This window comes from Lagenorhynchus albirostris, chromosome 3 (genome assembly GCF_949774975.1).
Source record: "Lagenorhynchus albirostris chromosome 3, mLagAlb1.1, whole genome shotgun sequence".
NCBI classification, from domain to species: Eukaryota; Metazoa; Chordata; class Mammalia; order Artiodactyla; family Delphinidae; genus Lagenorhynchus; species Lagenorhynchus albirostris.
Window position 1 is genome coordinate 20,280,829 of NC_083097.1, and position 27,054 is coordinate 20,307,882.

The 27,054-nt window shown below is 34.0% G+C and overlaps 1 protein-coding gene across 2 annotated transcripts in view; it reads right to left on the bottom strand.

Annotated features, from left to right (window-relative positions):
• Nucleotides 1-23,518, bottom strand: part of LOC132517991 (cadherin-10) — a 123,662-nt gene extending 100,144 nt beyond the window's left edge. For both annotated transcript variants that reach the window (XM_060146004.1, XM_060146003.1), the window contains exon 1: nucleotides 23,288-23,518. In XM_060146004.1, coding sequence (XP_060001987.1) covers nucleotides 23,288-23,518 — 231 coding nt within the window. The remainder of the gene's footprint in view (nucleotides 1-23,287) is intronic.
• Nucleotides 23,519-27,054: the final 3,536 nt, after the last annotated feature.

Genomic DNA, 27,054 nt, shown 5'->3' on the forward strand with positions numbered 1-27,054 from the left:
TAATTTATATGCTTCAGCACATTTTAATAGTGAGATTCATGATGAACCTTGAAGTTGTAGAGACACAGGGAAAGATTTTAGGAAGTTGGACCAAAAAAAAAAAAAGATGTAAGTAATAAAAGGAACAGCTTCAATTAAACTAAGAAGAGATTAATTAATGCTAAAGGTCACAGGGGTCAGCAGTAAGAAAATGCCTCAGAGAAAAGAATGAGTGAAGAATGATATGACAGAAAAATAAATTAATTTAAGTCAGAGGCCAGGAAAGCATTATTATTCAGTTCTGAGTCAAGGTCAGTATAAGATGAAAAAATTAAGAAGAAATTCCATGAGATCCATGAGAACTGAAGTTAAGACACTGGTTAGCAAGCAAGAAAGAAATCAATAACGTTTATTGAGTATTTACAATATGCCAGAAAACATATTTAATGTAGTTTATTATAAATTATTATATTCAATAATAATAATAATAAATTATTATATTCAATTCTAGCAATACCTTCATGAAAAGAATGCTACTGTACAGTGGTAAACTGGCAAAACTTTAACAACTAACTCTCTAGGGGAAGGAGGCCTGATTTGTACTGTCTGACAATTTCTGTGGTGTAAATACCACACCATACTCAATTTAAAACTACCACCATGGCATTAACTGACATGGGAACACCCTGAAAAATTTTAAATGGGCTCTTGCAAGCAGGCACGAACTAGCTTCAGCACACTACTACTGTTATGTCTGGTTTAAAAATGAAAACACTAACACAAATCATAAATCCAGGCAAGGGTGGACTTAAATTTATGTAAAGCTTTTCTGATTCAAAGCTCCATGATATTTTTACTAAACCAGTTTTCAGGAAAAACAAAACAAAGCAAACAAAAAACGTGTTGTCTGGATGACTTTGGGGAAGTCAATATTGTCCTAGTGCTGTGCCTGGGCTAGAAATTAAAATTAATTAAGAGCTTAAAAGGACCTGAGAAACCCAAGAGATGGAGTTAGAAGAATAAAATTATCTATCCTCTGGGCATCCAGAAGGGAGCTTTGGAAACTTCCATTACAACTTCTAGTTTAAAAATAACACTATGTAGAGATTTCCCTCTTCCTCTTCTTTAAAACACATAAAATAATTTAGGAGATCAATAAGAAAATATGCTTGCCTTATCCTTGAAGAAACTAAGGAACTCCCTAAAGTTACCTATATGCAGTGAATTTTTAAAGGCAGAAAGAAAAGACACTAAGAAAGAATACATGGAGCTGAGTATCTAAGACAACTTTAGCAGAGTTGAATTTGACAAAATATTTAATATTACATGGCAAGAAAAAAATCAAGACCATTTTATTTAGAAAAAAGGTAATGGTTATGTGGGCTGATGACAGGAGTAAAGGGGATCAGTTTTGGCACAGAAATGGCAGGTAAAATGAATCAAACAGGAAAGTCATATTTGCAGGAAACTATGTTAGCATAAGACTGAAAGAGAAAAAAATTTATATTTTGAAAAGTCCAAGAGCCACTAATTTGAGCTGGCTGCAAAGAAGTATAAAATCAAACAAATGAAAGCCTTGCCTCTTATTCACACCACATTCACATTTAGCTCACATCATATTCACATATACAGAGAATTCCTGTCTTGCACTCTTACCTCTGCTTCACATATTACCTGTAAATAACTGGACTAGGGCAAACATTGTGTTCAATAATTACTAAAAAGGGACCAGATTGGAATTTGTATAATTGTACTAGAATAAGAAAAAAAGAGCAAAAGAATAGGATCAATAGATCAATACAAAATGTAGTTATCAGGAAATTATGATGAAACAGACATGAACTGTTTTCTTTTACAGTGTAAAACAATTTTTATGGAACTCCAAAATACCATACAGATAATGATCTATGTAGTAAGTTGTTTTAAACCACATAAGAATGATGAGCATGACATGCAGGATAACAGCATGAACTGTTAAAAAAAATAACAAGAAAATGGGTTTCATACGATGTGTCCAAATATTGACCTAAGGGTTGATATAAGATAATCTAATAACAGAGGAAGGGATTAAAATATAAACAGACAGGATTAATGGGGGGGGGGAAGTGAGGAGAGTAAAATGAAACGAACAGAAAGGCAAAATTGGAAACAACAAAAGAGAAAGTAGAACTTGTTATAAACATAGTAGATAAAAGAGAAGACTAGACCCAGAAGAGCAAGCAAAATGAGTTAGAAAGATAGAGCCAAAAAGATTTAGAGACAATAGGCTGAAAAAGAAAAATCACATGATCATATCAATAGATGCACAAACACTTGACAAAATCCAGCACCCATTCATGTTAAAAATTTTAAGTACACAAAGAACAGAGGGGAACTTCAACTTGATAACGAATATCTACAAAAAACCTACAGCTGGGCTTCCCTGGTGGCGCAGTGGTTGAGAGTCCGCCTGCTGATGCAGGGGACACGGGTTCGTGCCCCGGTCCAGGAAGATCCCACATGCCGCGGAGCGGCTGGGCTCGTGAGCCATGGCCGCTGAGCCTGCACGTCCGGAGCCTGTGCTCTGCAACGGGAGAGGCCACAACAGTGAGAGGCCTGCGTACCGCAAAACAAAAAAACCCCAAAAACCTACAGCTTACATCATACTTAAAGGTGAGAAATTTGAAGTCTTCCTACTAGGATCAGGTACAATGAGAGGATAACCATCTCACCACTGCTTTTCAACATAATACTGGAAGTTTTAGCTAGTGCAATAGGACAAGAGAAGGAAATAAAAGGTATACATATTGAGAAAGAAGAAATAAAACAGCCTTGTTCACAGATGACATGACCATCTATGTAGAAAATCTGAAAGAATCAACAAAAAACCTCTTGGAACTTATAAATGATTATGGCAAGGTTGCAGGATACATGGTTAATATACAGAAGTCAAGCATTTTCCTATATACAAGCAATGAACAAGTAAAATCTGAAAGTAAGAACACAATATCATTATATAGGAGCCCCTCAAAATGAAATACCTATGTATAAATCTAGAAAGGATGTACAAGATCTATATAAGGAAAACTACAAAATTCTGAAGAATGAAATCAAATAAGAACTAAATAAATGAAGAGAAATTCTATGCCCATGAATAGAAACGGTCAATATTGTCAAGATGTCAGTTCTCCCCAACTTGATCTATAGATTCAATGCAATCCCAATTAAAATCTCAGCAAGTTATTTTGTGGATAATGACAGATTGATTCTAATAGTTATATAGAGGGGCAAAAGACCTAGAATAGACAAAACAAAATTGAAGGAGAAGAATGAGATTGGAGGACTGATACTACCCAACTTCATGACATTATAAAGTTACAGTAATCAGGACAGGGTGGCGTTGGAGAAAGATTAGACAGATCAATGGAGCAGAGTAAAGAGCCCACAAATAGACTTATGTTTATATATTTAACTGGTCATTGACAAGGAGCAAAGGCATACAGTGGAGCTAAGACAGTCATTACATTAAATGGTGCTGGAATAACTGGATATCCACATGCAAAAATCAATCTAGACACAAAATGACATCCTTCACAGAAACAAACTCAAAATGGATCAAGACTTCATTGCAAAATGCAAAACCATAAATCTCCTAGAAATTAGCATAGGAGAAAACCTAGATGACCTTGGATACGGTGATACCGTTTTAGATACAATACCAAAGGCACATGTATGAAATAAATAATTGACAAGCTGGACTCCATCAAAATTAAAAACTTCTGCTCTGTGAAAGACAATGGCAATTGAATGAAAAGCCAGGCCACAGACCAGAAGAAAATATTTGGAAAAATGATACTTCTATAATAAAGGACTATTATCCAAAATACACAAAGAACACTTAAAAATCAAAAATAAAAAAGCAAAAAACTTAATTATAAAATAGGTCAAAAACCTTAAGAGATACCTCATCAAAGAAGATATACAGATGGCAACATATGAAACATATGAAAAAAGTCCCACATCATATGTCATCGGGAAAATGCAAATTTAAATGACAATGAGATATCACTACACACCTATTAGAATAGCCAAAATCTAGGGCACTGACAATTCCCAATTTTTGGTGAGGATGTGGAAAAACAGGAACTCTCATATATTGCTCATGGGAATGCAAAATAGTATAGCGGTACGCGGGCTTCTCACTGTTGTGGCCTCTCCCGTTGCGGAGCACAGGCTCCTGACGCGCAGGCTCAGCGGCCATGGCTCACGGGCCCAATCGCTCCGCGGCATGTGGGATCTTCCTGGACCGGGGCACGAACCCGTGTCCCCTGCATCAGCAGGTGAACTCTCAACCACTGCGCCACCAGGGAAGCCCTGGAAGGGAATTTGTTGGTTTCTTACAAAAGACTCTCACCATTACGATCCAGCAATAGCGCTCCTGGGTATTTAATGAAATGAGTTGAAAATATGTTTACAAAATACCTGGACATGGATGTTTACAAAGGCTTTCTCCTATAACTGTCAAAACTCAGAAGCAACCAAGATATCCTTCAGTAGGTGAATGGATAAAACTGTGGTACATCCAGACAATGAAATATCATTCAGCACTAAAAAAAAAAAAGAGCTATGAAGCCATGAAAACACACAGAATAACCTTAAATGCATATTACTAAATGAAGTAAACCAACTTGAAAAGCTACATACTGTGTGATTCCAACTATATGACATTCTGGAAAAGACAAAACTATGGAGACAGTAAAAGATTATTGGTTGTCAGGGTTAGGGGATGAGGAGGGATGAATAGGTAGAGTACAGAAGAAGTTCATGTCAGTGAAATAGTCCCTATGATTCCATCATAATGATACATGTCATTATACTTTGCCCAAACACATAGCATGCACAACATGTACAGTGAACTGTAAAGTAAACTATGGACTTTGAGTGATTATGATGTATCATTGTAGGTTCATCACTTGTAACAAATGCACCACTCTGGTGGGGGATCTTGATAACGGGGAGGGTATGCGTGTGTAAAGGCAAGGGATATATGAAAAATATCTGTACCTTCCTCTCCATCTTTCTGTTAACTTAAAACTGCTCTGAACAAAGTCTTAAAAAGCAATTTTAAACAAAAAGAGAAAAAGTTACGAGAATAATTTTACAGAAGATGCCATTTTAATCCAATAATCATAGTGATTACCAGTAATGGCACAAATTGAAGTCTTCCACCCCCGATAGGATGCAATAAGAACAGCATCACTTGTGTGATTTCCTGCTGAAGATTCATAACCCAAATCTAATCATGAGGAATCATCAGACACACACAAATTGAGGAACATTTCAGAAGACAAGCGGCCTGTAATCTTCAAAAGTGTCAGGATCATGAAATCAAAGAAATATTGAGAACTTTATCAGAAGACAGAAAGAAACCAGAGGCATGATAACTAAATGCAATGTATGATTGTGAACTGCCTTGCTTTTCTGTAAAGGATGATATTGGGATAAGTGGCAAAATTTGAATGGGGTCTGAGGTAGATGTTTATAATCCATCAATGTTAATTTCCTGATTTTGATGGTGTGTTGTGGTTATATAGGAGAATATCTTTGTTTGAAGGAAATAAACACTAAATTATTTGGTTGTGGAATAAAATGATTTAGAGAGAAAATAAGAGAATGAAAGGAGTTGTTTCCAAGAAGAGATCAGAACAATGAGGGAAACAACTTAGAAGACAAAAAGAAATAAATAATTTAACTTCATACAAATAATCGAATAATCTGTTTACAGATACATACTCAAATGGTAAAATACAACATATACTAGGGAAAATATATTTGCAACTCATAATAAAACTCATAGGAAGAGACTCCATTTTCAGACACGGTAGAGAAGTTATTTGGAAAAACTTACGTTCAAAACAATTGAAAATGCTGGAGAGAATATAAACAACAGCTCCTTTAAAGTAATAAAGACAAGATATCAGAACAAAATGTAACAGGAATTAAACACCTAGGTCAGTAAGTAGAACAGCAGATCGTAAAGCTGCGTTTTCTATGAGAATATGTTTATAGGAGAAAACTTGCTTTTCAGCTTTGTTGCACTTCTTGGGTAAGAGGTACACATATCAAGGCCAAAGATGTAGACTCAACATTCAAACATTAAACAGTTAAAACAAGTTGCTCATGCTATGGAACTGGAGAGAAAATTACCTTACCGTAAGCAAAACTAGAGGAATAAAGGAAAGAAAATACATAAGTAATTAAAGGTAAAGAAAAAATAACTGGCCCTCGCCAGTAAGAAGCTGGCCCTCGCCAAGATTTTGAGCCAGATTAAAAATCTGCAAGTAAACCAGAGAACCCTAGATTCAAGATAAAACTTGAAAGCAGTCAGACAAAAAGGAGCTAAATATCTTCAAAGGAGAAGCAGATTGTCAGCTGATTTCTCAGTAACAACAATCCATTCATAATCCAGGGGACAGAAAAATGTTCCTTGACGTGGCTGTCACTCTCACATTCTATACCCACAAAAATTAACTTTTTAACACAAAGCCAAAAATATCCTCAGATAAACAAAGCTGAAGATATCATCACCAGCATATATACTAATGAATATACTTATTTCATAACAAAGGCAAATGATCTCTAATTGAAAGTTGACATGTAAGAAGGAATAGTGAAGAAAATGTAAAATGTGTGAACAAATCTGAACAAACAAGGAACATAAAAGACAATGACAGTATAAGTCATGTTGGAGGAAAATAGCGCTAAAATATTCTGTGATACTTTTACAAACCAGCATCCAGGTAACGTTATAGATTAAGGGAACTCTTAAAAAGATATTTCACAGCAACAAACTTATAAAGGAGTATGAGAACTTGACGAAGGCATTAAAAAAATCATGTATATGATGAAAAGAATGTAAGCGCGAATCAAACTACTGTAATCTATTTTTATAAAATAAATGATTTAATTATCAATATCTCTAATCTTTTAAATTACAGCACACTCAATAATATTAGTTTTACCTTTTTTATTTCCTGTAAACTAATAGCAAGAATTAGAAGGGTTTTGGAGCTTTGACAAAAAAAAATTCTAAGGTAACAGAACAGTTTTAATTTTCCCCAATGATTATTAAGATGATGTGGCACGGTTTCAGCATGCAAAGGCATTTTTATGGTCCCATATGAACCCACGAAAAGAGGACTTTCTGTACTGTTACTCCTAAAGAAGCCACCAACACAGGCTCACCATACTTTTCTTGTGTGTGTAAAGGGCAGAAAGTAAATATTTTAACATTGAGGGCCACAAACAGCCTCTGCACCATATTCTTCCTCTTTTTCCTTTTTTTCTTAAATCCAGTCTTAAAAACATATACAAATTCTCTTTAGACCATGAGCTAAGAAGCCTTCTGAATTTAGCCCACCAGCTTATTTCAAAAAATATTTAACAGATGCCAAAAATACAATTTACAAAAACTAAGTCAAGAAGGAAAGAGAACCTGAGTAGCCCTATAACCATTAAAGAAAATAAGTCAATAGCCCACGTTTCCCTATAATAAAACTATTGTATCAGAAGGTATTTTTAATGAATTCTAGACAACATTCGTGAAAGCATTAATTCAATTACACACACAAATTATATAAAGTAATAGAAAAAGTGGTAATATTTCCTATCTCATTTAATGTGACTATCATAACTTTGATGTCTAAATACAATAAAACAGTTAAAAGAGTTTAAAAAGTAATTTTACTGAGTGATATCTTGTATGAAAATGAATGATTTTATAAAAGTAGAAATTGTAAGCAAAGAAAGAGCAAGTGGAATACGATAATGTAAAGTTTTATATCATTACCAAGGTGAACTCTTTCAAAATCTGCAAGTTTAGTTCAAATAGGAAAAATCATTTAAGGTAATTGCTTGGATTAACATATTGAAGGGAAAATAAACAGTTCATTATACGCATACATATATTTGACAATATTTCATATTCACTTATGATTAAAAAACATAAAACACTAGGATTAAAAGGAAATCCCTTAGTCTGATAAAAATACCTTTAAAAACAAATTAAGAAACTTCACAATTAATGATAAAATGTCGATCATTTAAAAAAACTAAGAAAAAAATAAAGAGATCCCTCTCATGTCATCTATTCAATATTCTATTGGAGTTTTTAATCAATGCAGAAAGACAAGTAAAAAAAAAATGTTTGTTTTTCTTGATCCCACTCACACTCCCCCCATCAGAGAGTGCTACAAACATCTGCTTCCTTTGCAGCAAGACTCTAGTGCTGCCTGTGTGTACTTGCTCCAATTTCTCTCTCTCCATTCCCTCTGAAAGGCACTGCAATAAGAATTCTGGGCCCACAGCACTGAAACCATAAACACCACAATTCTGGGCCCACAGCACTGAAACCATAAACACCGCAATTCTGCGCCCACAGCACTGAAACCATAAACACCAAATTCACCTAGAATCTCCATGAAACTAAAGTCAGTGGTCAAATCAGAACTCTCTACCTCCTTGACTTAGCAGCTTTTGACTCAGTTAACACACTCTGTTCTCCAAACATTTTCTTCACCTGTCTTCTAAGACACCCCCAGCTCTTAGGTTCCCTTGCAGTTCAAGGAATATTCATTCTCAGTTGTATATGTTGGTTTTTCTTCTTTCCTCCCATATCATCTGCCACCTCACACATGTCTGAATGTGAGTTTGCTTCTAAATACAGCCCTATTTCCACTTCTCACTACATTCACATTCTTAATATCTAACAGTCCCATGACTTTAAATACCAGCTATATGCTGATGGCTTCTAAGAGGTCCCATATTAGTTTTCCTGAACTTGTATTTGGGCTGGCCAAAAAGTTCCTTCGGGTGTCCGTAACACCTTAATGGAAAAGCCTGAACGAACTTTTTGGCCAACCCAATACAATCTCAAAACTCTCTTTATCTTAACACATCTGAAGACGAACTCGAGCTCTTACTCCTAATGCTCTCTAAATAAAAACAATCAATTTTTCAGTTGCTCAGACCAAAATGTTTTGAGTCATCTGTAACAATGCTTCCTAACATCTGTGCATGAATACTACATAGATTTCTATTGTACCAACTTTAAAGCCAGAAGTCAGACTGATATTTTTAAAACTTATTTCATATAACGTCAGTCTTCTGCTAAAAAGTCTACAATATCTTCCATCTTAGAGTAAAAGTTAAAATCCAATGTCTTGTGTATTAGTTTCCTATTGCTACTGTAAAAATTATGACCAGCTTAGTGACAGAACACCACAAGTTTATTCTCTTGTAGCTCTGGAGGTCAGAAGTCTAAATACAAGGTGTTGGCAGGGCTCTGCTACTTCTGGAGGCTTCAGATGAGACTGTTTCTTTGCTGTTTCCAGCTTCCAGAGGATGTCTGCATTCCTTGGTTCCTGTTTCTTTCTTCCATCTTCAAAGCTTGTTACTCTAACCTCTGTTTGCATTGTGACATCTCTTTTTTTCTGACTTTAACCCTCTTGCCTCACTCCTATAGGGACCCGTGTGATCAAATGGGGATTGCATAGGAAATCCAGGGTATAATCTCCCCCATCTCAAGATCCTCAATTTAATTACAGCTGCAATAGTCTCTTCTTGCTATTGAAAATAGCATATAATGAATTCTGAGAATTAGGATGTGGATATCTTTGGGGCAATTATTTTGTCTACCACACTTTGTAGGATCTGGGGATCCTGTTATCTTTCTGCCCTTCCCTTCTACCACCTGTCCCTTGCCCCCTTTGCTCTAGGCACATGTACCTCCCTGCCCTTTCTTGAATATTCATGAGGAATTTCCTGATTTAGAGAATTTGCAGTAACTATTGCTTCCTGATGCAAAAAATATTCCTCTAACAGCTGCTTAGTTATCCCTTTCACTTCCTCCAAATCCTTTGCTTAAATATCACCTTCTCAGTAAGAAAGTACTGACTACCACCACCTGCTCTGCTCTATTCCTCAATATTCCTTACCTTGCTTTCTCTCTTCTTTTCTGATAGTAACCTTCATCATCTAACATACCATAAGATACCATAAGAGTAATATATTTATTATGTTTATGTTTAATTTTTTGCATTTCCCACTAAAACTGTGAGCTTCGTGACACAGGGTGTGTTGTCTTTTACTAAGGGGTGTGATCTGGTCACCTAGAGAGTGCCTGAAAAATAATTGGTGCTCCACACCTATCATGGATTTGGGAATGAAGCAATCAATAAGCAAAAAATAGATGACCTGAAGAAACAGTTGATAAAACACTTGAAAAACTTGTTCACAGTAATGAAAGTTCATTGTTATTTAGGAAAATACAAATTAAATCACCAGTTTTGAAAAAAAAAATCTAAAAATATCAAGCTTGGGTCTCTTTGTTGGTTTTTTTTGTGTGTGTGGTACGCGGGCCTCTTACTGTTGTGGCCTCTCCCGTTGCGGAGCACAGGCTCCGGACGCGCAGGCTCAGCGGCCATGGATCACGGGCCCAGCCGCTCTGCGGCATGTGGGATCTTCCCGGACCGGGGCACGAACCTGTGTCGCCTGCATCAGCAGGCGGACTCTCAACCACTGCGCCACCAGGAAAGCCCTGGGTCTGTTTGTAGAACAGAAGAAATTCTCGTATACTGCCAGTGGGAGTAGGTATTGGTTAAAACGTAGGAAACTAAAATGGCAGTATTTGGAAAAATTGAAGCTAGGCACACACTAGAGATCAGCAATTTTATTCCTAATTATATACTCTGAAGCTATTCGATGTCCATAAGTATCAGGGTGCATGTACAGAAATGTTCACAGAAGCATTGTTAGTAAAGCCAAAGTAAGGGGAAGGGGCAACATTGTATCTCCATTATTGATAGAATGTATAACTAAATCCAAACACATTCACATAAAGAGATCCTCTGCACAAAAATATGGTTTAATTTCATAAAACTATTTGAGCGAAAGGAGAAAGACACAAAAGAATATATGAACTGTGATTACACTCAGTTTCAGAAACATTTAAAACTCCAGCGTGTTGTTTATGAGTGGCTACATAGATGCTCAAACTATAAAGAAAGGCATTATGAACTCCAAATGAATCTTATTGCCACCTTTAGAAAGGAGAAATGATGTTGTTACTAACAGACCCACACAGAGAGTTTCTTAGGGGCCATGAGTTTTCCATTTCTTCACCTGGGTTGAGGTCACCTGATTTGATTTATACTTATTCATTAAAGTTTATATGTGTGTTTTATTCAACTTTCAGCATGTATTACATTTGAAAATGAAAAAAAAGAATTAAAGCTCAATTAATAAGGAGAACTTATGGATCAAAAGAAAAAAAAAGATTATTAACAGAAAAATTGGTGAAGGATATAAATACTCATTTAAAGAAATGCAACGGCTTCCCTGGTGGCGCAGTGGTTGAGAGTCCGCCTGCTGATGCAGGCGACACAGGTTCGTGCCCCGGTCCGGGAAGATCCCACATACCGTGGAACGGCTGGGCCCGTGAGCTATGGCCGCTGAGCCTGCTTGTCCGGAGCCTGTGTTCCGCAACGGGAGAGGCCACAAGAGTGAGAAGCCCGCGTACCGCAAAAAAAAAAAAAAAAAGAAAAAGAAATGTTTTAAACACATGAAGAAATGTTCATTCTCACTTAAAATAAGAGAAATATGTTTTCATTTACAAGATTGAAAAGCTATTAAAAATGATAATACAGAGATTGGATACAATGGTGGAGAAATATTTAACTTTCATAATTTGCTATTGGCATGATAAATTCAAACTGCATCAGTGGAGAGCAATTTAGCAATACCTATGAAAGTTTAAAATTTCCAAACTTTGCTTCAGCATTTCACTTCTAGTCATATCATGTCATATTATTATATTAATATTTTTTTAAATGACTAAAGGTTCTTCAAAAGAAAAATGGTAAAACAAATTATGATACATCCACTGGAAAGAATACTATGCAGCTATTATTTTTTTTAATGAAGGATATCTTTATGTCCTGAAATGGAATATGTCCTCAAGTTACATTTTTAACTAAAAACAAACCAACCATGTTTTATAACATGGTATAAAGTACACCACCATTTATGTAAAAACAAAATCATAAATACTTATTAAACAGTTCTATAATGTCTCTTGGAATACGTACAAAAATACAAAACAAAACAAAAACAAAACAGAACTGGTAAATGCAGCTGTTTCTTAGGAGGAGAACTCTGGATGACTGAGGATCGTGGTGGGAGTCTTAGTTTTAACTATACACCTTATTTTGCCTTTTAAAATTTATTCAAAGTGCACGCATTATCAATTCCACATATAAATTAAGTAATAAACACACAACAACTACAAAAATAAATTTGACTTCTCTATGAAGTAGCAGAAATATTCCTGTTACCTACGCAATTTTAGTTTTGTACTGATATCATTCAGAAAAGAAAGTCAGCTAACTATCCATCATTGTACTGCTTAAATAAGAATATAATTGCTTCTGGTGAAGCAACACATAATATTGATAAAATAAGAATATTACTATTAATAATGGTGCAATGAGGGGTAATGATGGTTAGTATATACTCTGGAGTCATAATTTCTGGGCTAGAATCCCATCTCTACAAGTTACTTGATTGGTGCCCTTAGACACCTAATTTAGACAAGAAGGACATATTTTCCTTACTTGTAAATAAGAAACAATAAAAAACGGTTGTTGGACTATTAAGTAATAATAAATAAAATACATTTTAGAGGTATCATTATCAGGATATGTCAGGATGTTTCAAAATATTTTATATTATTTTTCATTTAATTCTCACATCAAAAAAAATAACCATATGTGATAGTTTTTACACTGTTATTTTGCTTCCAGAAGTATGTTAAATATTAGTAGTGAGCAAAGTGGTTTTTTTAAAACTTATTTCACTCCTGTTGGTGATTTAAGTGGGAATACTTTCTTTGTTTAGTAATTATGTATGATGCTGGCTGTCAGCTTAATAGACAAATTTTTAATTTTAACCAAGAGTGAGCTCACCTGTTGCACACATTCACATCCTCTCTTTCTGTCTATATAATAACGTCCCATCTCCAGCTCTTCATCATTTCAAACTCTCTCTCACTCCTACTTATTTTATCTTATTGATAACATGTCTATGAGAAACTGATGTTTTGCTTCCTTCTGGGCTAAACCAAAGCCATCTGACTCCCATTTACGTCAGATTATTGCAACGGCTGTCTCCTTGGTCCACACTGATCTCTAAATTGCTACAACTTTCTTCTTGATGACTTTGCATCACTCAACAGGATTAGTCATCGATTCTTTGGAATTTTGTTCTCCTTTGGCCTCTATAATAGTCCTAGTCTTGCCTCTCTTGCCTGCCCCTTTCTACTTCTTCTTGGATGTGCTCTATCTCTGCCTTTATGTTATTTGACTTACAATTATGTCCTTGACCTTTGCTTTATCTCTTTGTTGTCTCCTTTTGGAAGCTCAGCTCTTCGGAATGCATGTATTCAGTTAGTTCATGATTCACAACTCTATCCCTCTGCTCTGCTGGACTCAGGATAACCCAACACATGCAAACTAGATTTGGTGCTAATCTTTTTTTTTTTTTTCTTGCGTTACGCGGGCCTCTCACTGTTGTGGCCTCTCCCGTTGCGGAGCACAGGCTCCGGACGCGCAGGCTCAGCGGCCATGGATCACGGGCCCAGCCGCTCCGCGGCATGTGGGATCTTCCCGGACCGGGGCACGAACCCGTGTCCCCTGCATCGGCAGGCGGACTCTCAACCACTGTGCCACCAGGGAAGCCCGGTGCTAAGCTTTTGATGGTTTGTATATACTGACAGAATTGGTATCAAGGAAAATTGAAAAATTCAGTGGTCTTGGAGTTTTGGGGGGTATTTGGAAGACACAACACTGAACTGAGGAGTTCACTAATGGAATTTAAGCTAAACATCACCCAAAATAGGAAATGTTCCTTTAGATAAAAGGCTATAATAGTACACATTCTTACAGCTCAATTTCCTACTTGGTAAAACAATTTTAATCCTGGGCTGAGATTTAAGACCTTCATTTAAAATTCTAAATTTAATAGTTTTATGTAATCTATAAATGCTTAAAGTATAGCTTTAAAAGTGAGGTTAGTGAAAGAATTTTACTAAAGAGAGTCTGAAATTTGCATAAAGTGCTTTTCGTCTTGTTGATTAGAGTTCTAAGGAGAGAACCAAAGGTTTGTATATTATATCCCAACAAAATCACTGTTCCCTTCTCTAAACTTAGTCCATTTTCCTGGCAACTTTCATGTTTTCTTTATTTTAACTTTTATTTACAATTACCAGGAGCCATGGAATGCAGTTACCCAATTAGCAACACAATAATAATACCACCACCAACAATAATGATAATAATAAAAAAATAAGATTAAATAATATTCTTTGATAAAACAAAAGTAGAAATTTAACTACATTATGTGAATATTTAATAATTCACTTCAGAAAATTTATTGAAGTGTTCCCTTCTTTTCTATTGATGCTTTCATAAGAAGCAACTGAGAATTTGAATATTTGAACATATTCTAAGTATGAGACATTGATGAGCAAACATAATAACATACATCCACTTTCATTTTCTTTACTGAAAAGAACATTATTCTTTAGTACAAAGGGGACAAAATGTAATTGAATATATAATTGTATATTGTCTCCAAGAAAGAAAACAAGAGGTCTTTGGTAGAAATACATAATACCATAATAATAATTTCCCATGCTTCATGGCCATTACACACTCACCTGTTACTGATAAATTATATTAAGATACTTTTTGCAGAGCAAATTTTTATGACATTTCAATACATTTTTCATCTACAGAGATTTCTCTCGAGCTTTACCTAAAAGTCTGGCTCAATTTTCACATAATCTTCATTCAGAGATGACTGTATTTCTTAAAAGTTCTATATTTGAAAAATGATGGGTTAAATTGTAGATTTAGTATTTTTGAACTTTAATATTTTTAAATAATAGGTAAAGTTTTTAAAAGCTTATTCATCATAGAAAAATTCTTTGAGTTGTTTTTTTATTATTATCAATTAATATCATCAAAGTCCTTTCATCTACTTCCAACTATTACTACTCTATGTGAATTAATTGGCCTAAAATCACAGAAATAATACTTTTTAGAAAATAAATTCATAATTATCTCTTATCTAAAACATAATCCAATAAAACTAAATTCAAGGGACATAACATAGAGAGGTAGATTTTAAAAGATGCTGTGTGACAAACTGAAGAAGGAAGAAAAAGAGATGAAGAAGCCTTGTGTGTGGAGGGGATTATAAAATGGTGAGTATAAGAGAGGGATATATAAAAATAAGACTATGATGGGAAAGAAAAGATGGAAACAGCATCTCTGGGTTACTAATTCAAGAGTGAAAAAAGAGTGGACGGGTGGACTTCCCACAAATCACTAGAGTACAGTAAGGGCAGTGAGTGTGGTAAATGTGTTTAGGTGGTGCGGGTGTACTGTTGTTTCATGAAGGTTATACAGTGACAACACATTATGTAAATAACTTCATGGAAGAGTTTAATAAACATATGTTATCACTACTACCAGTAAGAACTTTTAAATAAAATAATGATTGTAGTTATTTATATATGAGTATCCCATACTTAATTCCATTTATCTTTTTAAAAAGAGTTCAATATTTGACACTTTGCTTGAAAATGCTAACAAGAAGTCTATTTCTCATTAGTTTAAACTGGAAAAAATAGAATGCTTACACATTAAACCCAAATTCAAAACTAATTTCCTAAAAAAGTAACTAAAACATAGTAAAATCTCTATATATGAATAACACGCTATAATGTTAGTATAGAAAATGCTTAAACCAGTGTTACTTGAACACTTACAGGTTAACATGAATTAGCAAGGCTTCCCGAAGGGCTTACAAAATCTTAGATGCACGTTCTCTTTTACAGCCTCTGTTAGTTTCAAAACATCTATGGGTGGTTCTGATGTTCTATCAAGTGTATCTGGAATGCAACTTAAGATCTTCCTGAATACTGCTTTGCTAAAATGTTATAGTGAACTTTGAGGAGGTGAGCATATTTTTCCAATATAACCTCTGGCTGAAACATTGAGAGATACAGACATTGTATGCATTCTGAGAGTTAAAAACCAAGAGGTGGTCTCCCTGGAAAACATTATCAGGGTTATGCAGGACATGCCTCTATGTAAAACTGCTTTAATTACCTCTTGCTTGAGGATTACTATAAAAAGTCTTTATAAATTCTAATTCAGGATCATCTTTTTGTTGTTGTGGTCTTTACCTATCAGGGAAATAATGTCTATATTCACTCCAAAAGTCCAAATGTCTCCTCATCAGGAAGGTCTTTATTAATCATTTAATCTAAAGGACTTTCTGTTGATGTCTATCAAATCATCCTGATTTATTTTCTTTTAGGACATTTTCTAACTAAAATCACTCACTGTATTAATTTGTTTTGTGCTCAGTCCTTTTATGGTTGTCATTAATAGGGTTCAAATAGAAAATAACTATATACCAAGCCCTCTCCTACTCCCATCTCACCACTAAAGCAGGCCTGTTTTTTTTTTTTTTTGTGTGTGTGTGTGTGTGTGTGTGTGTGTGTGTGTGTGTTTTATGTAGATTCTCTTCATCATGTTTTTATTAAAAAAAAGTCACCTGGAAACTTTTAGTCTCAACAACATTACAGTTTTTAAAAGGTCCCAGAGAGTGTTCCCAGCTCTCTAAACTCTAATAAAACATAAAGTTCTTCCATGAGTTCACTTGAGATTTCCTTCCCCTGTAGGAAAACTGCAGTGGGGAGGTCAGGACAGCTTCTTCTGTCTTAGTTCCAACTACTCCTTCCTCTGTTGCAACCAGGTTTGACTTGATTGTAACTATATTATTAAGGGCAAAACGCATACAGTTGGTATTGCCAGACTTTGTGAATGTTTAAAGTCAAGTTACTCTCTCATGAATAATGTTTTTTCAGTTTCTGGAAGATATCTCTTCTAGAAATTTCCAAGAATCACTTCATTATAAAGCATTGCACATTAAAAAACTCTTCTGAAGAAATAAATAAATAAATAAATAAGAACTTGACTCTCCAGTTTCAACATTTAATAACATACAGATTCATGTAATACGAATCCCCAAACTATTTTATTTCCACCTATTTACAAGTACTGCAGAAATGAAACATGGCAATATTTGGCACTTACTGTTTTGTTCGAGGCTTTTGGGATCTGTGCTGTGTCTGAGACAAAAAGAGTCCTATAACTTCCTGTTATCCTTACTTATTATTCTCTCCTTCTCTTAAAGGCAGACATTTTGTGAGTAGAGAAATTATATTTTCACCACAGTACTTAATATCAGAGTAGTACCTGAGTAGTAACAGGTCTTCTAGATATTTGTTGACAGAATGAATAAATCATTTATTCATAGTGGGTGTGTGCAGCTCACAAGTCTACAGAGAAGAATGTCCAAGAGATTGGAGCCAAACATATGCTTTAAGGATTAGACAGAATATGAATAGGAAAGTAGGTCTTGAGAGAAATCCAAGTTAGGGAAAGCAAATTCTTACAGCAACTCTGAAGGGAAGAAACATGATGATAATTGAGAGCATATTCAGAAACAAGAACCCAGAAAGAAGTAAAATAAAGACTGAGCTGTTGAGGAAATGTAAAAGGCTCTGGCAAACTAAGGAAGTTGAGGACAGGGCTTCTCAGTCTCAGCACTATTGACATTTAGGACTGGAGGTCTGCCCTATACATTGTAGGATATTAAGCAGCATCCCTGGTCCCTGCCACCTTGAGGCCGGTAGCAATCCCCTCTACCTAGTTGTGAAAACAAATAATGTCTCCATATATAGATGAATTTCCCCTGGATGGCAAAATAACCCCCAATTAGAATCATTAATTTAGGGTATTTTGAACTCATCATGCTCATTAAGGGGCCATGAGGGCAAATAAGATAGTACTAAAGGTATAGAGTTGAGATAGACCAGAAAAATATATGGCTCATTCTATCATTTTCAATCATGGAACAGGTTAGAGTCAGAAAATGAAATATTTAATAGTGAATTGAAATATTGAAAAGTCAAGTGACCAGCAATATACTTGTTCAAATAAAAGCAGTTGGTTCCAAAGAGAAAAACCTGTTAGGGACAGGGAGAAAGTTTCTATTGTCTACTCAGGAAGGGGGATGAAGGTTCATATTGACATGAATAAATGATAGAAATACAAAATTGACTTGAAATACAAGCAAAAAAACAGATGCTTTGGGTATTAGAAGTAAACTCAGAGCTACAGCATCTAATATATGTCTGTTGATCTGGTAGAAAGTTTCTATTGTCTACTCAGGAAAGTTTCTATTGTCTACTCAGGAAGGGGGATGTTTCTATTGTCTACTCAGGAAGGGGGATGAAGGTTCATATTGGGTTATAAACTATGGGAGGACAAAGCCATGGTAGACTATGGGGAACCGTGTATCCCTTGGTAGAGGTGAGCTTAAGTAATCATCTAAGGACAGAAGAACTATAAATACCTATAGTATTCTTAATCTGCTAAAATAGAGAGCACCATTATTGCTCTAGCTCTTTGAAGCCATTAACTCTTCAGGAAAAGGGATATGAAATTAAGAAATAATTAAACGTGGTTTCTGTTTTTCAAGAATGCTAAACAACTGAGAACCCAAAAAGACTTACAGACAACAATATCATATGATATCGATTATACCTGGAATCTAAAACATGATACAAATTAACTTATGTACAAAACAGAAATAGACTCACAGACATTGAAAAAAACTTATGGTTACCAAAGGGGAAAAGAGGAGGGGAGGAATAAATTAGGAGTTAGGAATTAACATATACACACTACTATATATAAAATAGGTAACCAACAAGGACCTACTGTATAGCACAGGGAATTATACTCAATATTTTATAATAACCTATAAGGGAAAAGAATCTGAAAAAGAATATATATATATGTATTATATATATGTATAACTGAATCACTTTGCTGTACACCTGAAACTAACACAACATTATACATCAACTATACTTCAATTTTTAAAAAAAGAACCTATCATTGGGAAAAAAAAAAAAAGAATCTATGTGTCAAATGTATTCTGCATTTAGAGAAGGATGATATCAGTGAGGTACTATAAGGTCTGAATGGCCTGGAGGCCCCAAGAATCTCTTTCATGTCTCCATTTGGTACATGTTTTCATTATCCCAAGAAGATATAGACAGTTGCCTTGATTATTTACTAAAATTATTATTATGTTTTTACTTCCTGGAGTGAATTATTTTACTATGCTGGCTCAGAATCAGGTTTATCATTGTTCAATTACATTATTAATTTTTTGGTGTTTTTTCTTAATCTCTGATTTTGATTTAAAATCTATTTTTAACATGTTTTTCTCCACTTGAGAATAATTATTAAAGTGCAAAGTTTGTACAGTAAATAAAATTAGTAATTCACTTAGAACTGTATGTTTGTTAACGGCTAAAAGTAAATTCAAGAATATCTAGTTTATTGTCATTATTTATTTGAATATTTGGAAGCCTAAAATTTTGAAATTATCTAGGCAACTGAATCAGGCAATGGGAACCTGTGATAAGAAGCTACATTAGGACATTAATAAAAATAGCTTATAATCACAATGTTTCTCAAATCTTAAACTGGTAAATTTAAAGATGTTTATAGAAGGTTGAGATATAAAAGCAACATAGGGCAAAAGTAGATACTTGAAGTTTAAGTTTTAAACCTCTTGCTTTGGAAGGTAAAAAAGGTTAGCACGTATTGTCCTATATAGGAAATTTCTTAAAGGTCAATATTCTGATTATCTCACTGAAAAGAAAAAAAAGAACTTACACCAAATATATTTTGGTTTAGAATACATTTGATTGAACGATTTAGAGGAAAATATTTTTTTGCTCATTGAGAGATGAACAAAGAAATGCTTTGAGTTCACTGCTGGTTAGCTAGTTTCTTTATAATAGCCATGGCAGTGACAATTCAGCCACTAGCTTTCTTTTTCTTTTTCTCTTTCTGTCTCTCTTCACTTCTTCTTGTTCTTTATTTTTATATATAAATGGGTTTTTAAATGCTAAAACACTTCACATTTAAAATGTAATCATACAAAAATTATATATATAAGTACATTAAATATATATATATATAAAATGACTGACATGATCATACTATAGATGAGTAAATGAAGGCCAAGAGAAGTTAATTGATTTCACTACTGAAAGCAAAAACAGTGGCAGAAGGAAGTTTACATATAGGTATTCTGATTGGCAGTTATATGCTTTTCCTAAGCTTTCCTCCACTTTAATCCAATGAGAAGTAAGGGGATTTTCCCTTTGTTTCAACCCCTCAAGCAGTATTGGGTTTTTAATCTAAGAAATTATATGCCATCCATTCTTTGTAGGATTTATTGGCTAATTGTTTGGTATTTAAAAAATTTTCCCCCTCTTCATGCATGTGCTTTTCAGTCTTGTCCCCACTCAACCAGTGTAATTCTCTCCATTGTTCCTACTCTGAGCTCCCACCATGTTTTCCACAACAATGGAGAGTTTATCAGTGTCTTCCCATAAGTCTAGTAATTGGGACATGTATTATTCCTCCCTGTGAACTAACCTAGAGACATTGAATCTCTCAGCATCAATATCACATGCCTACTTTAAATGAAGTAAAAACTGAAAGTAGAATTTCTGAAAGGATGAATATGTAATAAATTTATTATAAGTAATGTTGGAAAGAATATCCAGGGAATTTAAAATTTTTTATGTTTCATGAAGAAAATATATCTTAGCCCACAATTATATTCGTTAAAATGCATGTTTATAAAAATATTCTATATCTCATAATTGCCTTTTCGCATATACAAATCTATATGTTTAAAAAAATCTATATGTTTACTTCTAATATAAGATCTTTTTAATTGTTTTTGTTTGTTTGTTTTTGCGGTACGCGGGCCTCTCACCACCGCGGCCTCTCCCGTTGCGGAGCGCAGGCTCTGGACGCGCAGGCTCAGCGGCCATGGCTCACGGGCCCAGCCGCTCCGGGGCATGTGGTATCCTCCCAGACCGGGGCACGAACCCATGTCCCCTGCATCGGCAGGCGGACTCTCAACCACTGTGCCACCAGGGAAGCCCTAATATAAGATCTTTAATTGTATAAGTAATTAATACAATATAAATACTTAATAAAAAGTAACACACATATGTACTACAGACAAGGGAAATTTAAAAATAACTATTTCACAGGTCATGACATGAATAAATGATAGAAATACAAAATTGACTTGAAATACAAGCAAAAAAACAGATGCTTTGGGTATTAGAAGTAAACTCAGAGCTACAGCATCTAATATATGTCTGTTGATCTGGTAGTTCAGGACATACTTATAGAAGAAACTGGTGAACACATTCCATAAATTCCTTATGCCTCTCCTCATTAAAGAGTTTTCTGGCTTGCTTTTATAGAGCAGAGTAAGGAAGAATAAAATTTGAGTTGCATATCAAGATGCATGTATCTTAAGTATTTACCAGCTTTAATAGCCCACAGTAATTTAAACTCTACATTAGTTTTCCCTACCAAAGAGCTAAGTGGTACCAGATGACTCTGGGAATTCAGTCAATACAACTCAGGTTAATTCAACCAACTAAATATTAAAATCTACTCTAAGAGCTAGAAACAAAGAAAGATACGAAGTAAAGTTCTTGATTTCAAGTTATTGATATTCTTTGGGGAAAGAACAAATGAAAGTACATAGAAGTACCTTGATTATCACAACAGAGTATATAATGCAATGATAATTCAATTTACCAACATTTATTAAATCCGCATTAAGGACTAGGTGAAGGAAAATCTATGCAAATAAACAAATAACTGCTATGTCCAGGAAGAACCAAATAAAACTATTTATAGTTTCTATGGCTCAGATTTCAGTTATTATATTTTCATGTGGTTGATTTCATAAACTGAAAGTTGCCTATTGCAGCAACCATAAAATTTACCTTAACCCTCTGAGCTCAGGAATTCTATCAGATGACCCTGTGATAAGTCCACTACTGCATGCTTTCTGGTAAAATTGCTTAGGTTGCTGGCTTTTTTCTTCACCTTACAGTCAATATGACATTTAACCTTTAATACTATCTTTCTCATACTGCCAGACATTTTTTAAAAAAACTGAAATAACTGGAACATGAAAAAACCTATCAAAGTATTTTAAAAATCAATGAACATGTATTTTATCAAAAATAGTTCTTCTTAGAAGACAAAAACTTTAAAAGCCCAGTTTTAATTATGTGAAAGAAGCTATTAAAGTTGAGGCTGATGCAAAAGTTGCCAACACAATCATGGATCTATCATAATTTTGTACTGTTGACATGTGATATATGAACATGTGATTATATCTGTTTTCCTTTTGTGTGTTTAACTTTTTTCTTTGATATAGTTTCATAAACTGTCCATAAAAATAACACTATTAAAATGATTTTTTTCTTTAAGATATTACCTAATTTCGACTAGATTCAGATAGTGCCAAGAAAGAAAACTGGAGATTAATACAATCTAGTGTATAAAAGCATCCATTGTAACTTTTATGTCGTATTTGTCCTTCCAGTCCTAACCAAAGCTCATTTTCCTCACTATCTTTTATAACTGAATAGCATGAAATCTCCTCATGTCATCATATCCCGACAAGTAAACTACTTTTTCCTGCTTGTCTTCCCATTTATTCTTCCCTTATTTAAATGTATCCATGGTAGGACTTTAGAAAAATAAGTAACGCTCATATCTGGAATAAGTTTTCTTATAAGTAAGCATTATTTTGACCTTAGGTCATATTTTAATGACATTTGTTTTCTCATTCTGTAGAATATTAAACAACTTTTAAATATATCTTTTCTTCCTCACTGAATTCAATGGCAATGTGAAATATATATAGGTATATATATATATGTATTATATACATGCATTGTTATTTTAAATACTAGATTGCCAGATAGTTTTCTCTTGATCATTGATTTCTAACTACAAATTCTGAAATTGCAATTTTTAGTACCTCTTTAATACATGAGGTAGTAGGCAGAATTAATTCTAGTAAATGAATTCATACACTTATAATGCTATATTCATTACATAGTTTTTCAAATTCTAATTTGTATTCCATAAACAAAAACTGCTTTAGGGATATTTAGAGAATCAAATTTGTAAGAAAGGCAATCTTGATAACCTTCAAATTTTCTTTACAAGACATATGAAAAACTGGAATGTAAATATTTGCCATTTCAACACAGACTTACCTTGCCTACGTATTGATAATCAGATCCTGTATATTCCTCCAGTAAGAAAAATTGATTCCACATCCAACCACGCTTCTGACGGTGCAGAATTTTGCCATCACTTCTAGGTATGCGTGCACCTAAAATTCTTTTCTGGGGCATAGAAGTCCTTCTGAACATTATCTCTGGAGAACAGAAATGTGGCAGGCATACCCAGAGTAGAAACAGTAGCAAAAATTGATATATTGTCATAGTTCACTTCTTGACAATTCCCAACGTGGATGAAGAAAAAGCAGTCCTATATTATTGGGTTGAATTTTACTGTGTTTCAACTCGTTTCCAGCATTTCATCAATGTTTTGGACATGTTTCCAAAAGCTTCAAACAAATAAACAAATAAAAAAAAGTCAGTTGACAACATTATGAATGTTACCTGTCACTTTAAATTTAACATAACAAATATTAATTAATAATAGTAACCAAAATATTTGCTTCCCCTCTTTTACATAAAATAATTATTAGTTTGGAAACATTATTTACCTAGTAACATGTCTACAATTTAAGAAAAGATAATTGTAAATAATTTCTTTCAAACAAATTCTAAAGAAAGAACATATTTAGCTATTATTTCTTTTTTTCTTTTGGCACTTTACCAGTTTTCAGGAATTATAACCCCTATATAGAGTGGATATGTAGTTAATTTTGCACGTCAACATTTCCAGAGTAACTTAACATAATTAAAATTTTGAAAATAAAATAGTGATTTTAATAAACTACAGGAAATATGCATCTGTCATGCAGTGTAATGATATTTAAATGATTTTTAAACAGCAGCACAGTTTCTTCAAATTTAATCCAGCTCAAAGGTAAAAGTAAAGCCAAAAACAAAACCAAAAAAACTTAGTGTCTTCAGCTGAAGACCTCTCCTCTCTCCCCTCTTAGGTCGGTCTGTGGAACACCTAGAGCTTCATAGAGTAGAAAAAAAAAATCTCTACTACAGTAAATCAACATATGACATAATTTACACTATTATATAGAAAAATTTAATCATGTTGTCAGCTATACCTTTGATACATTTGCACAATGTGTCCACTTCTGACCACCTCCCTGCCCCTATGCTGATCTAGAACTCCATGATGTCCCAGGCTCCTCACTGCTCTCCACCTGCAATTATTTCTTCTCAACAATGTATCAGAGGTAATCCCACTAAAATGGGATTACTCTGATGGCTTCTTACCTCACTTTGATTAAACCTAGCATCTCACAAATACCTACAATTCTGTATTCCATTTCATGACAGCTGGTCACTTCTCTGACTTCATGCTATACTTCGATCCCCCCAGGCCACTCCTCAAAATTGACTCCTTTCCAGCCAGTGTCCTTCTTGCTTCAGCCTGCAACACACTTCATACGCTCCTCTCTTCAACCAGGACCTCTATACTTCTTCCCTCCACTTGGAAGGCTTTTCCGTGTAGTTATCCACGTAGGTAGATCCCCTGCTTCCTTCGGTTCTTTCTTGAAACCTCCCCTAATTTGCACATCCCAATACACTGCATGTGTTTTATTTATTTATTGTACATATATTCTGTCTCCCTACCATCATCCCATGAAAGAAGGGAAGTTTGCTCTTTTCTTTGCTACTGTTTTCACATGTCTATAACAGAACCTTACACATAGTAGATGCTCATTAAACAGTTTGAATGAATGAATTGTAAATTGATTCAAACATCAACTACATTACCTCCTTAACTACATTACCTCTTCTATGTAGTTAAACTCAAACATTTATGCATGAAAATAGTATTTTTAAATCATAATTACTTTCATTTTATTATTTATTTATATTACTGTTAGAATATTTTTATATTAAAAATTTCTCTGTATTTTTTTGTTTTGTTATCTGTTAGCTATGAATTTTATTTCAGGATATGATAAAATACTATAAAAAAGTGGTTGGAGGACCAAAAGGATTGAGTTTCATTTCTCAAATATGACAATGTATTCTAAGTACTCCAGCATTTATATTTATGCTTTCATTTACAAAGATTTCTAAGCAATCTGTTTACTTTTTTGTGTGTTTGTTTATTATTAGGACGATTTTAAGGTTAATGCAAACATGCTTTAGAAATAAGATTAATGGCGAAGCAGTATTTCCCCAGAGTGTACTAAATGACAGTGGAGCTCTCCACAGCACATGAAGCATTCAACGTGACAGATGTAACCTGTATTAAAATCTGTCATGTAAAATGCTGTACTTGGAGTATAGAAATTATCTGATACATAAAATGGTTTTACATCACAAGGCACTGACTTTACAGAAACTCAAATTGATTGGATTCTAAGTAATAGGAACATTTACTAAAATGATATCTGACTTTTAAAATGTATCAGGACATGCTAGACAGTATTCTCCAGAAAAATATACTGTTCCTAAAAGTTAAAAGAGAGTTTGCATAATTGAGGGTTTCTGCTAAAAGCTTTAAAACTTATTGAAGCAACATTCTCATTTCAATTCTTTTTTCAATTTAGAAATATTTGCAAGCAATTGTTTGCTATATTGGTGATCATTTTCAATACAATTACAACCTTACCTATAACTTTAGAAGCTTAAGTACCAATATTTTTAGGAAGGAGTAGGTGGAGATTGCATCTGTAAAAGTTGCTAGTAAATAATTGGAGCATCACAAAAATATAGAATCATTTTTCTTCATTATTGTTCTAGTTTCTATTATTTCATAATAATTTTATGAAGTCTATCATTAAATGCATTTTAATACTGATTTAAGATAATTAAAATGTTTAAAATATATTTTACATAAATATTATTTGATAAAACCATTTCAAACAATGATAAGATTAAATTAAAATAAGAAATTTAATCTTGATTAATTAGATTTTTGAATTTATTTCTTTAATAGATTGGGCTTTTTGTCTCGTGTCTAAAAATCTCTGCCTAACTCAAGGACAAAAACATTTCCTCTATGTTTTCTTTTAGAAGTTTTATAGTTTTGGTTCTTACAATGTAGGTCTATGGTCCAATTTGAATCAAGATTTGTATATGGTGCAAGATATGAATTGAAGTTCTATGTTTTACTTATGAATATTCAATTGCTCTAGCACCATTTGTTGAAAACTCATCCTTTCTCCACTGAATTGCCTTTACACCTTTGTAAAAATTCAGTTGTCTATATATGTGTGTCTATATATTTTTAGACTCGCTAGTCTATTACATTCGTCTATTTGTTCATCTTTACACCAATAGCACACTGTCTTGATTCCTATAATTTATAAGTCTGGAAATCAGATAATGTTAGTCCCCCAAATTTGGTCTTCTTTTAAAAATTTTTTTGGTTATTTCAGAACTTTTTGCATTTTCCATTTAAATTTTATAGTTACCTTACAACTTATATATAAAAGTCTGTGGGGATTTTGATGGGGATTGCATTGAATCTTTAGATAAATTTGGGGAAAATGGACATCATAGCAACATTGACTCTCCTGACCTATGAACACTGTATGTCTCTCCATTATTGAGTTCTTCTCAGTCATGTTTTGTAGATTTCCGTATATAAGCCTTGTTCACCTTTTGTCAAATATATCCTGAGTATTTTCATTTTTTCATGCTATCACTTTATTTTATTTTTGTTTTCAACCACTTTATTGAGGTATGATTGAAATACACAGAGCTGTACATATTTAATGTATACAACTTGATGAGCTTAGACGTTGATCTTTTACACTGTTGATGGGACTGTCAAATGATATAAACTCTTTGAAGACAGTGTAGTA